The 12,059-nt window shown below is 38.0% G+C and overlaps 1 protein-coding gene across 1 annotated transcript in view; it reads right to left on the bottom strand.

Annotated features, from left to right (window-relative positions):
* The window catches only part of SYNE1 (spectrin repeat containing nuclear envelope protein 1), a 325,193-nt gene that overhangs the window by 167,146 nt on the left and 145,988 nt on the right, over positions 1-12,059 (bottom strand). Inside the window, exons 50-56 of the mRNA XM_081943908.1 lie at positions 11,454-11,745; positions 10,490-10,662; positions 9,626-9,935; positions 8,927-9,091; positions 6,445-6,801; positions 3,256-3,392; positions 1,683-1,860 (exon numbers count right to left, since the gene is read on the bottom strand). Coding sequence (XP_081800034.1) covers positions 1,683-1,860; positions 3,256-3,392; positions 6,445-6,801; positions 8,927-9,091; positions 9,626-9,935; positions 10,490-10,662; positions 11,454-11,745 — 1,612 coding nt within the window. The remainder of the gene's footprint in view (positions 1-1,682; positions 1,861-3,255; positions 3,393-6,444; positions 6,802-8,926; positions 9,092-9,625; positions 9,936-10,489; positions 10,663-11,453; positions 11,746-12,059) is intronic.

Below are 12,059 nucleotides of genomic sequence, written 5' to 3' on the forward strand. Positions count from 1 at the left end.
GATGGATGACAACCGACTCAAACTCAACCCCTCCAAGACTGAGTGGCTGTGGGTACCGGCTCCCCGGTTCAGCCAATTAATTCCATCTTTGGCCATCGGGGGTGTTCAACTTGCCCCCGTGGAGCGGGCGCGCAATTTGGGCATCCTCCTGGATGCCCGGCTGTCCATGGATGACCATGTGACAGCCGTGGCAAGGGGGGCGTTCCACCAGGTTTGCCTGGTGCGCCAATTGCGCCCCCTACTGGACCGGGACGCCTTACGCACAGTCACTCATGCGCTGGTAACGTCTCGCCTGGACTACTGTAACGCTCTCTACATGGGGTTTCCCTTGAAATGCACCCGGAGACTACAGTTGGTCCTGAATGCAGCCGCGCGGGAAATTATGGGGAGTACTAGGTACTCCCATGTGACACCTTTCCTGCGCGAGCTGCACTGGCTTCCTGTGGTCTATCGGGTGCGTTTCAAGGTTTTGATAACGATCTTTAAAGCGCTCCATGGCTCAGGGCCTAGTTACTTGCGGGATCGTATTCTGCCCCATACATCCCTGCGACCAATTCGCTCGCACAGAGAGGGACTCCTCCAGGTGCCGTCCACCAGACAGTGTCGAGGGGCGGCGCCTAGGAGTAGAGCCTTCTCTGTGGCGGGCCCAGCCCTGTGGAATGACCTCCCCCCGGATATTAGGACTACTTCTGACCTCCGCTCCTTCCGAATAAAGCTCAAGACCCACCTATTCCAAGTAGCTGGCCTGGCTCAATCATGATCTAACTATATCGCTCCTGTCGGGTTTTTTATTAGTGTAATTTAATTGAATTTTTATTGGGGTTTTTAAATATTGTGATTTTAATTGTTTTTTATCCATCAGCCTACCTCCTCCTTGTACACGTCTTATATATGTCTTTGTTATATGTATGTCTTGTCCAGATATGTATTTTATATGTTTTATTGTACGCTGCCCCGAGTCCTCCGGGAGAGAGTGCGGCTAAGAAATAAATATTTTTTTATTATTATTATTATTATTATTATTATTATTATTATTATTATTATTATTATTATTATTATTATTATTATTATTATTATTATTATTATTATTATTATTATTATTATTATTATTACAAAAGGTGATCACACGATCCCAGGACTCTCTCATGAATATGAACCAGTTTCCAAGCATCTGAATCCCATGACCATGACCCAATCCCATGACCATGGGGATACTATAAAGGCCATGTGAAAAACAGTCATAAGTCTCTTTTTTCAGTGCCATTGTAACTTTGAACAGTCACTAAATGAACTGTTGCAAGTCAAAAACTACCTGCAAACCCTAACTATGACATTTAGTAAAAGCAATCCAATTTCATAAGCACTACTTCAAGACTAGTTTGTTTCCACTAAACACAATTCAAGTTAGCCACAATTTTTCTGTATTCATGTAACATGACAAGTTATGTTCTATCTACAATGAAAGCACAATCATTTGACTTCCTCAAATGCTACTTCCAAGTGGGAAACGGGGGAAACAACCAGCAACACATCTGAATAGAAGCATTTTAATTGGATAATACTATGAAAAAAATAATTTTTTGCTAAGGGCCATGGAATATATCATGGTTTTAGTTCCAGATTACATTTTAAATACATTTTATTAATGTTCTGAAATCGCTGGATTGAATTTGAAGAATTACCTGTATTTTCTGTATGTTAGCTGTAACATCACTGACATTTTGAGGCACATCAAAACATTTGGCAGTAGTGATTTTGGAATTGACCAGCCATTGCTGAAAATCTCTGAAGACTGCCCTGAATCTCTGTTGCAAGGCCTGCTCTTTACTTTGGCATCCCTTTGAAGCTTGCAGGCAAAGACTTCAGGTACCATGGTAGACAAATGGAAATATAGATTTGGGTTATATTAGGAAGAAAGGAGTGGCTACAACTTTTTCACATGATGCACTAAGGGATGGCCTTTCAAGTAAGAGTGATGAATAATGAAAAAACAACGTCTGACATGGGTGACAAAATGAAAGTACTTTTTTTAAAAACTGCTTATATTTCACAAGGCTACCAAATTTAAAAAGTTGTGAATGTTTTTATTTTGAATATCATAAGATTTTGTAAAATACACCAATTTTAAGAGAGAGGATGGGGAGAGAGATTGATTTTCGACAGACAAACAGCTATTGGTAGATTCTGTAGATAGATAGATAGATAGATAGATAGATAGATAGATAGATAGATAGATAGATAGATAGGTAGGTAGGTAGGTAGGTAGGTAGGTAGGTAGGTAGGTAGGTAGGTAGGTAGGTAGGTAGGTAGATAGATAGATAGATAGATAGATAGATAGATAGATAGATAGATAGATAGATAGATAGATAGATAGATAGATAGATAGATAGATATAGATACACATGGGGCATAAATTTATAGTACCTGTATTGCTTACCCCCTGATTTATATAGTGGTTCTCAAAAACTTTCACTAACATTGTAATGATCCAAGGAAAAAAGTTCGCTACTCTACATCAAATTTCATCCCAATGATTATGTTGGCCCAAGGATTTTGAGAGTTGTACTTATCTTAAGGTTATCAGGTTGAGAAAAGGTGATATATGAACTTGATATTATATCAATATTCTAAGCTATTTATATAACAGATCTATATAGGGTCTTCATGAGCTAAATCAGAACAAAATAGTGTCCCCTACATTGGCATCTGTTAGCTCAAAGAGAGATTCATTTTATTTTGTACCGGTGTAATATTTTAATTTGCTTTGAAACACATTTAAACAGCAATTACAGTATAGAAAAGCTTCACAATGCAGGTGGGAATAAGGATAACCTTCTATCGGAAGCCCTTGATTTAAAACCACAATTCTGTTGCTAAGCAAGGTGGTCATTAAGTGAGTTGCATCTGATTTTACAACCGTTATGCTGTGGTCATTAAGTAAATCATCATAGTCATAAAGTGAATTGTTCAGATGTTAGAATGAATTCAGCTTCCTCCATTGATTTTGCTTGTCAGAAGCCGGGTGGGAAAGTTGCAAATGTAACCGTGGGATGCTGCAACCATCATAAATACATGCCAGTTGACAAACACCTGAATTTTGATTATGTGACAATGGGAGTTGTAATAGTCATAAGTACAATAAGAAGTCATGAGTCACTTCTTTTAAGTGCTATTCAAACTGTTCAACTGTTTAAACAGTCACTAAACCTAACAGTCATAAATCAAGAACTTCCTATATAGAAGATGGAAACTTACCTATTATATTCTTTAAATAACTGGGAAACCTTTGCAGAATAGGTGCTCAAATCTTTGGAAAAACGGCAAAGATCATTTAACTGAGTCTTAATATCATCATTAATAGACTCTGCCTTTGTTAGGGCATCCAGAGTTTCCTTTAGAAAACAAAACCATAATGAAAGATTATAAGATAGCATAAGAAAATGCTTTTTAAACTGCGTTTTAACAAACAGTTCGATTAACCATGAAATCTACTATGAGGCAGGACTACGGTGATTATTTTTCACTGAAGCAAGTAAAAATAAATATATTGCTTTTTGCATATATCCCAGTCAACGTTAAGAGGAAAAATTAATAGCACATTTTGTTGTGAAAGAATAAATTCATGAATTGATTAATTAAATGTTCGGCTGATTGATCAGTGGAATCAGGTTTGAAAGTATGGAGGTAGCCAATTAGATCCAGTGGTTAAGGCATCAGGTTAGAAACCAGGAGCATAGGTCCTGCATTAGGGACAAAAGTTCTAGTCCTGCATTAGGGACAAAATCTGGTCAGGTGACCTGGGGCCAGTCACTCTCTGTCAGCCCAATCTACCCCACAGGTATAGGAGGAGGAGGAGGAGGAGGAGGAGGAGGAGGAGGAGGAGGAGGAGGAGGAGGGAGTATTAGAGGTTTGTCATCTTGAGTTATTTACAAAAGTAATGGAAGTAATTATTCAAAGGTTCAATAAACCCTCTCAATCAAAAGAAAGTTAAAATAAAGTCAAACTCTACCCTCCTAAGCATTTTTAAAATCAAATAATAATCCTGGAATCTATTAAATAAAAATAATAAACCACAATTTTCTTCTACTGGCCATATGTACACATGATAAATGCAGTAAGAAATTACAAATGATATTCACAATTTAAAACAATGTTGACATTCTCTTCTTGGAAAGACAACACTTTTAAGGAAGATTTTTTTTAAAGGAAGACAGTGTAACTGCATAACTGCAGCTTCTCAAGGCTTTTTGTATTGTTGTCATCTCCTTCCTTATCCATTGCCAATTATCTTTAGGCAAGTTGAAATGAAATCTCAAGGTTTTAAAACTGGTCAATTGGAAAGAAGTAATGGAATAAATTAGCCTGGACAAAAAATAAGATTTAATCATAGTTTCCTAATTCCAGCTTTGACCAAAACCATGTTGCTCCACATCCTTTCCATTTGATGTGTTCCCCATTCTAAAATGAAGGCCTCTCTCTTCTGCACCCATGAAATTAGGGATGCCATTACTGAACCAATGTTTTAATCATATAAATTGTTTAGGAACTTGTGACATAGCCAAACATTTTCCAATATTTTATTTTATCATTAAAGGTTAGCTTGACGCCAAATTTGCTTTTACAGGTAATCCTCAACTTACGACCACAACTGAACCCAGAACTTCTTTTGCTAAGCAAGGCAGTTAGGTGAGTTGTATCCCATTTTTTTTGAACTTTTTGCTACAATTGTTAAGCAAATTGCCACAATGGTTAAATTGCACTGTAAATTGCACATACAATAAGTAAGTGAATCTGGCTTTCTTCATTGAGTTTGCTTGTCAGAAGCCAACTGAGGAGGTTACAAATGAAGATCACATGACCCTGGGACACAGCAACCATCCTAAATACATGCCAGTTGCCAAGCACCCAAAGTTTGATCATGTAATTATAGGGATGCTGCAACGGTCATAAGTGTGAGAACTGGTCATTAGTCACTTATTTCAGTGCTTTGAGTGTAATATAATTTTTCCCCATAAGGAGAGGAAAATTTCACGTTATTTGACATTGGTTGGGTGCTCTCACACTTTAATTCCAAAGTGACAGGATAGTGTATAAAAGTCTTATTTCCCTTTGAACTACAGTTTCTCTAGCAGCATTCAACATTCCTACAACACTTCCTGGTGCTTAGTTTAAATTCCAAAGGAGTGTAGGGAATGTTTCTTATGGGCAGGAAGCAGGGGCAGTTGTAGAATTTGGAAAAACAAAGAGCATCCATTGCTATTCCACAAAAACCAAGCAAACTAGTAGAATATATTTTAAATTACACTACGACTTACAAAAGAAGCTTTTTTTTCACCATACAAAAAGACTTATGCACACTATTGAGGAAAGCATCTTGGAAAACCGAGTTAAGTAGGCTTCTATACTCTTATTTCTGCTTCTGCTCAGAGGCTCCACTTTTTTAGTTTTTAAAAGAGCAATGAAATGCAGTGTGAATACACACAGGAAGGTGTGAAATAATCCCACAACATTAGTAACATCCTGCAGTTTTATATGCAAACGCAGGTGTTTTGAAATTGTAATGACGAATAGATGCATCTGAAATTTTGAAAACATTGTGGATGCATTCACGAAGTGGTTACTCTAAGAGATAGACACAATTACGAAGCACCCATTTCTCCCAACATGACCAGGCTGGAGTGCTCATTTCTATTTTCTTCCTTTTCTGGACAGGTGGATAGTATGAAATAATGACTCATTATTTTTATTTTTGTGAATAGCTTGTGAGAGCTTATGGGAATCAGAGGAGATTTTTGGGGGGTGGGTATGGCAATAAAGATGCTACAGTACTAGAATAGCATAGAATAACAGAGTTGGAAGGGACCTTGGAGGTCTTCTAGTCCAACCCCCTGCCTAGGCAGGAAACCCTACACCACTTCAGATAAATGTTATCCAACATTTTCTTAAAAACTTCCAATGTTGGGGCATTCACAACTTCTGGAGGCAAGCTGTTCCACTGATTAATTGTTCTGTCAGGAAATTTCTTCTCAGTTCTAAGTTGCTTCTCTCCTTGATTAGTTTCTACCCAGAAGCTGGCACATTTTGCTTTGAAACATTCTACTTTCTGAAACTAAAATACATGTAACAACAACAACAACAATAAAAGAAAAAACGTACAGTAGGTGGAACAAGCACAAAGTATGTTTCCTCCTTTGGACTCCAAGCTGGAGAGTTTGTGCCAGTGCAGTGCTGCAATATATTAACTTTTCAGCCGAGAAAGCATTTAAAGTTCGTGTTTTGCAGTTCTTGTGTTCTGCACTGTTTTTGTTTGAATGAGAACTCTCTTCTGGCCATTAGCAATGTCTCTTCCCTGCCACTCCACCCCTCCGCAACATACAGACACACACACACACACACACACAATCAAAGTGTAGGACAGTCTCAAAAAGAAAGAAAGCAGTTTACCTTTTCTCGGTGCCAGCATTCAACCAGCTCTTGGTCTGTGTGCTTACTGTCTAGAGAGGTCAGGCCTTCAGACCAGGTTGCAAGCAACGTGCTGAAGTGTTGCAAGGCCTTTTCCAGAAGAACAGCCTGGGCTGAAAACTCCTGCTCTGACCAGGCCATCTGACTCTCCAGTTCCTGCAGCCTGTTTCGGGACTGGAAAGCATTCTCCTCCCACTGCTTCCAGTCGGACTGGAGAGCCTGCATTTCAGCATCCATGTCTTTGCCCCCTTGAACGCTTGTGTTCTTTTTCACGGCGGGAGCCAGTGTTTGGATCCTGTGGAGGCGACCCTCACCAGTCTGTCTGGAATCTATCAGCTCCTGCAATGGAATATCACCATGGTAACTGAAATGGCCAGGATCCACTTCAGCCGAACAAGCAAAAGGCAGCATTTTTACACAGCTGTGAACTGCTCATTCCACAACTGCTGGCAGTTTCACCAAAAGTGTGTGCAAGCTGGGCTAAAATGTAAGGGAAAAGTAAAAACAGAAGTGCAGGCAGAAACAAAACAAAGCCAAACCATGTCTAAACGAACAACAATAAACTTTAAAAGTTACTTAAGAATCCAACGGTGGTGGGGTGGGGTGGAGTGGGGGTCGGGCAGTAACATTTTCTGAGAAGTGCAGTACTGAGTTGGATTTTATTAAAATAAACAAGGTATCTGGTTGCTTTTAGAAGTGTCATCAGCTTAACTGATGACAAAAGTTTTGAGCTATAAGTTCAGAAGAAGCAATGAGGTATATAGCAAAAATATTTAAGCAAGTCTGTCCACAATTTAGCATCATTATTTTAATGAGAAAAATGTTCTTATATTAAGCATTATACTTACTATACAAAGTAATACTTTGTTTTAGGTATTAGATAAAGTGCCAACATTGCTACAAAATGTTACATGGCATATAAACTGGATTTGGGGAGAAGAGTTGTTTCACAATTTCTTCTGTATTGCTTTATAATTGCCATTTTGATTTACTTAATAATCACTGTTTACCTGCAGAGGTAGTCTTTATAAATATAATTAGAACCATGTGCTCAGCTGAATATTTAAAAAAATAATAAGTTGGATTTAATGGTGATTTTCTATGAATAAAGAAGTCCTTCCATCTATAGACAGTCCTCAACTTACCACTACAATTGGGACCAGAATTTGCATTGCTAATCAAGGCAATTGTTAAGTCATCCCTGATTTTATGACCCTTTTTTTGCCATGGTGGTAAAGCAACTCACTGCAGTTGTTAAGTGAATTATATGATTGCTAAATGAATTCAGCTTCCCCCATCGACTTTGCTTGTCAGAACTGACTGGGAAGATTGCAAATGATGATCACCTAACCCTGGGACACTGCAACTGTCATAAATTCATGCCAGATGCCAAGCAGCCAGATTTGATCATGTAACTGTAAGGATGCTATGATAGTTACAATACAATACAATACAATAGTAGAGTTGGAAGGGACCTTGGAGGTCTTCTAGTCCAACCCCCTGCCTAAGCAGGAAACCCTATACCGTTTCAGATAAATAGCTATCCAACATCTTCTTGAAGACTTCCAGTGTTGGGGCATTCACAACTTCTGGAGGCAAGCTGTTCCACTGATTAATTGTTCTAACTGTCAGGAAATTTCTCCACAGTTCTAAGTTGCTTCTCTCCTTGATTAGTTTCCACCCATTGCTTCTTGTTCTACCCTCAGGTGCTTTGGAGAATTGACTCCCTCTTCTTTGTGGCAACCCCTGAGATATTGGAACAATGCTATCATGTCTCCCCTAGTCCTTCTTTCTCTTAAGCTAAACATACCCAGTTCCTGCAACCGTTCTTCATATGTTTTAGCCTCCAGTCCCCTAATCATCTTTGTTGCTCTTCTCTGCACTCTTTCTAGAGTCTCCACATCTTTTTTACATCGTGGCGACCAGAACTGAATGCAGTATTCCAAGTGTGGCCTTACCAAGGCATTATAAAGTGGTATTAACACTTCACGTGATCTTGATTCTATCCCTCTGTTGATGCATCCTAGGACTGTGTTGGCTTTTTTGGCAGCTGCTGCACACTGCTGGCTCATATTTACAAGTTACAAGTGTGAGGACCAGTCATTTCTTTCAGTGCCATTGTAACTTTGCACGGTCCCTAAATCAATGGCTGTAAGTTAAGGACTAACTATATAGAAGATTTTTCATCTAATATAGAGGAATCACACTGGCAAAATAAAAGCATTTTTTTCTTTTTTACAAAATTCCCTTCCTTCTTGTTCCTGTGGAAAGTATTACTGAAAGAAAGAGAACAAGAGAATGCCTTCCATTCTGCTGTAGGAAGACAGTCAGAGGAACTAAAAAGTACCCAATCTGGTTCTAAAGAAATTAGAGGGTTTTTAAAAAAATAATTAAAGTTCATTATGTGAACTTCTTAACACACATGTACAAAAGTTAATAACAAAACTACGAAACAATTTCTCACATTGATTTTAGCTATTTTTTTCTGTATGGCAGACAAATCTCCTGATGTATCTGACCAGCGGTGAAGCTCTTCTTTTGCTGAATGAAGCCAATCAGAAAATTCATGCACTGCATCAAGGTATAACAAATGGTCTTTTACAATATCTTCAGCTATTTTCATTTTTTCCTGTAAATCAAAGAGAGACTGTTGAAAACCGAGTTTAAGGAATTGAAACAATTATTGATGCAATCAACCCAGGTTTGTTTATTTGAATATAGTGCGAAGAGTTTACTAGAACCATTACTTTTGCCTAATTATATTGTTGGCTAAAAGTCACTATGCTCTCTCCCCTTTGTTATATTTTAGTTATTTTCATGACTTTGACCCTACTTGTTCTATTTTGGGTGGTATGTTGGATTTTTGTCAATTTTTTCTATGACATCTCTAGTTCATCTCTAGTTCTATTTCAAATCAGAGATCAGGACCACACTAATTTATGTTTAACTTCAATTATAAATGACTGGATTGAATCAGTAAGTTCAGCTGATTTTTTTTTAAAGCGCAATACAGTTTAGCATAAAGTGGGAATCCTGTCAGATTCATTGGGCCTGTTTTGCAATTCATGTAATTATGTTGACAATATAATTATATTTACATACATTTTAACCTTTAAATCTACTTGATTAACTCTGGGTGGCCTACATATTACAAAATCTTCACCTTGGCAACTGTTACAATATTTGTGAATTGTGTTTTCAATTCCTCTTGAGCAGTTTCTCCAAAAGAATCGTCCTGGGTTTTCTCGTGCAGTTCTCTGGCTTTTACTATGAGCTGGTGTAGATCATTAGAACGTTCTTCCACTTCTGAAACAATAGCTTGGAAGCAATCCAGCTGGGAAAATTTCTCTTTCAGTCCATTCTGAGGTTCCAGAGGCTCTTTCAATTTGTGATCTATTGAATCCAGCCACTGGTCCAACTGACTTTTCTTCTCCAGGTGGCAATTCCACCGATTTATCACAAACTCCAGCAAGCTGAATGTAACAGAAACATAGAAATCAAAATGTGAAAGGTTCTTAGGGAAATAAATTGAGTCTGAACAACAAGAATGTTGCAAAATGTATGCCCCAGTATGAATGTCTGTAGATAAGGACTCATAAGGAGTATGGGGAAAGGAAGAAAATGATTCCCAAATGATTCAGGATTGAAAGGGGGGTTAATAAATCTTTCTGCATATTTTATATAAAATACTGCCCTCCCTCCCTCCCTCCCTCCTTTTCTTTTTTCTTAACAACATTTCTGTTGGGGGGAGGGGGGATGAATACTAATGCTGTCATTTCTTTAATTCAATGCTGGATCTGAGTTTTTTCCAGTGTCTCACATTACACTTTTGCAAAGGTCCTAATTTCCCCTAGTGAGGAGGAAAGTACAGTCAAATGAAAAAGAGGCAAGAAAACTTCCTTCCTTTTATGAATTTCCCCCCCTTATCATTAATCTTGGGTTCTGAGCAATTCATTATTATTTCATAAAGTGTCCTCTGAATGGGGAAAAAAATATCAGAATGAAAAGCAGCAACATAAAGGTTTACCTTTGACAGCTCACCGAGGTGCTGACAATGCTGCCCCAGAGGTCTCTTAATCTTTGCAGCTGGCTCTGAATCACTTTCTGTCCCTCTTCATTACTTGTCTTAAGGGCTTGTTCAGCTTTGCCAATGGCCATGTTCAGCTTCACCTCTCCTTCTCCTTTCATTAATAGGATTTCCTAGGACACAAAAGTTCCAGGTCAACACTTTACAGATAAAAGGAATGCCTCTTTTGCATTGTTTTATCTGTTCTGCAGTATGACAAATGCAAAACTTTTTATCCATGTAGCTTTTTCCATGGGAAATATAGTAGCCTAGATTTTGCTTCCTGTTGACTGTCCCTTATAGGATTATCATTATAAAATTATGTTGGTATTTGCTATTAGGAGAGACTTAGTAGTGATCTTGAAATAATACATTGGGAATAGATGGGTTGTTGGTGACAAAAACTCATGGATATTTTCTTATTTGAAAAACAATATTGGATTGACATTTTGCCACTGATGATTGTCATCATTTCCGATGGTCATAATCATTTCATGATGGCATTTAAATTTCTCTGGTGCTAAAATGATGTCATTTTTACTCTTTAAAAATGTTCCATGTTAACTTTTATCCAGATATAATAAGACTGAAAATAAAAGTAAATATAAAGGGCGAAGTAGAAAAATCTGATGGATCTATAATTTAACTACCTTGTTTGTTTGTTTATTTCCTGCCTTTAACTCAAGGTGGTGAACATATTCAACACACCTTCCTCCTCCTATTTTCCCCACAGCAATAACCATGTGGGTGAGTTGGACTGAGAGACGATGACTGGCCCAAGGTCATCCAGCAGACTTGCATGTCTGGTTCTGGCTGGCCAATCACTGACTCTGGGAAACAGTGTCAGTTTTATCTAAACTTTAGTCAAAATGTTATTAAACAAAAGTTCTTTGAAGTCAGTTCTTCTATTCTGTTGCTATTTTACCTGGATTTGGAGGTGTCGTTTCTCCAAGGTCACTTTGTCCCCAAGGGTGCCCTCAGCAGAGCTGAGTTTTCCTTGGACATCCTTCACCCAGGTCCACATATCCTGCAGGGCTTCTTCCAAAGTCTGGTGATCTTGGAGAGCTATCTGAGAGAGCCGCAGCTTCTCCTTTACTTCCTTGATTAAATTCTGATAGGCAGAAAATTGCTTAGAAGCCAGACGAACCTCCATTCCAGTACTGTAGTCTTTGTCACTTAAAAACTGTGCCTTTTGAGAGAGTTTATCAAAGGATTCTCTAAACAAAAAAAAATGTAAAATGTAAAAAAAACCTGAGTTATAAATGCATCTATAAAGGTGTAATTTTGAATACATATAGACAAACCGTGCTATTGCAGAATACAGTTCAGATATGAAAGCTATTAGATTCACGCAAAAAATAAAATCACAATCATTACAATCATAAAAATTTGGAACGAGAAGATGTTAAATTCTATTCCTGGTCCTTAATATGAGCACTGACTCTCAGGTAACTTAAATTACTACCGTGCTGTTTTATTTTATGTGATTAATTAACAGCAACAATATAAGCACTATATCAGTCAGTTGTAA

The sequence above is a fragment of the Natrix helvetica genome (genome assembly GCF_964273705.1).
Source record: "Natrix helvetica genome assembly, chromosome: 2".
Taxonomy (NCBI): Eukaryota; Metazoa; Chordata; class Lepidosauria; order Squamata; family Natricidae; genus Natrix; species Natrix helvetica.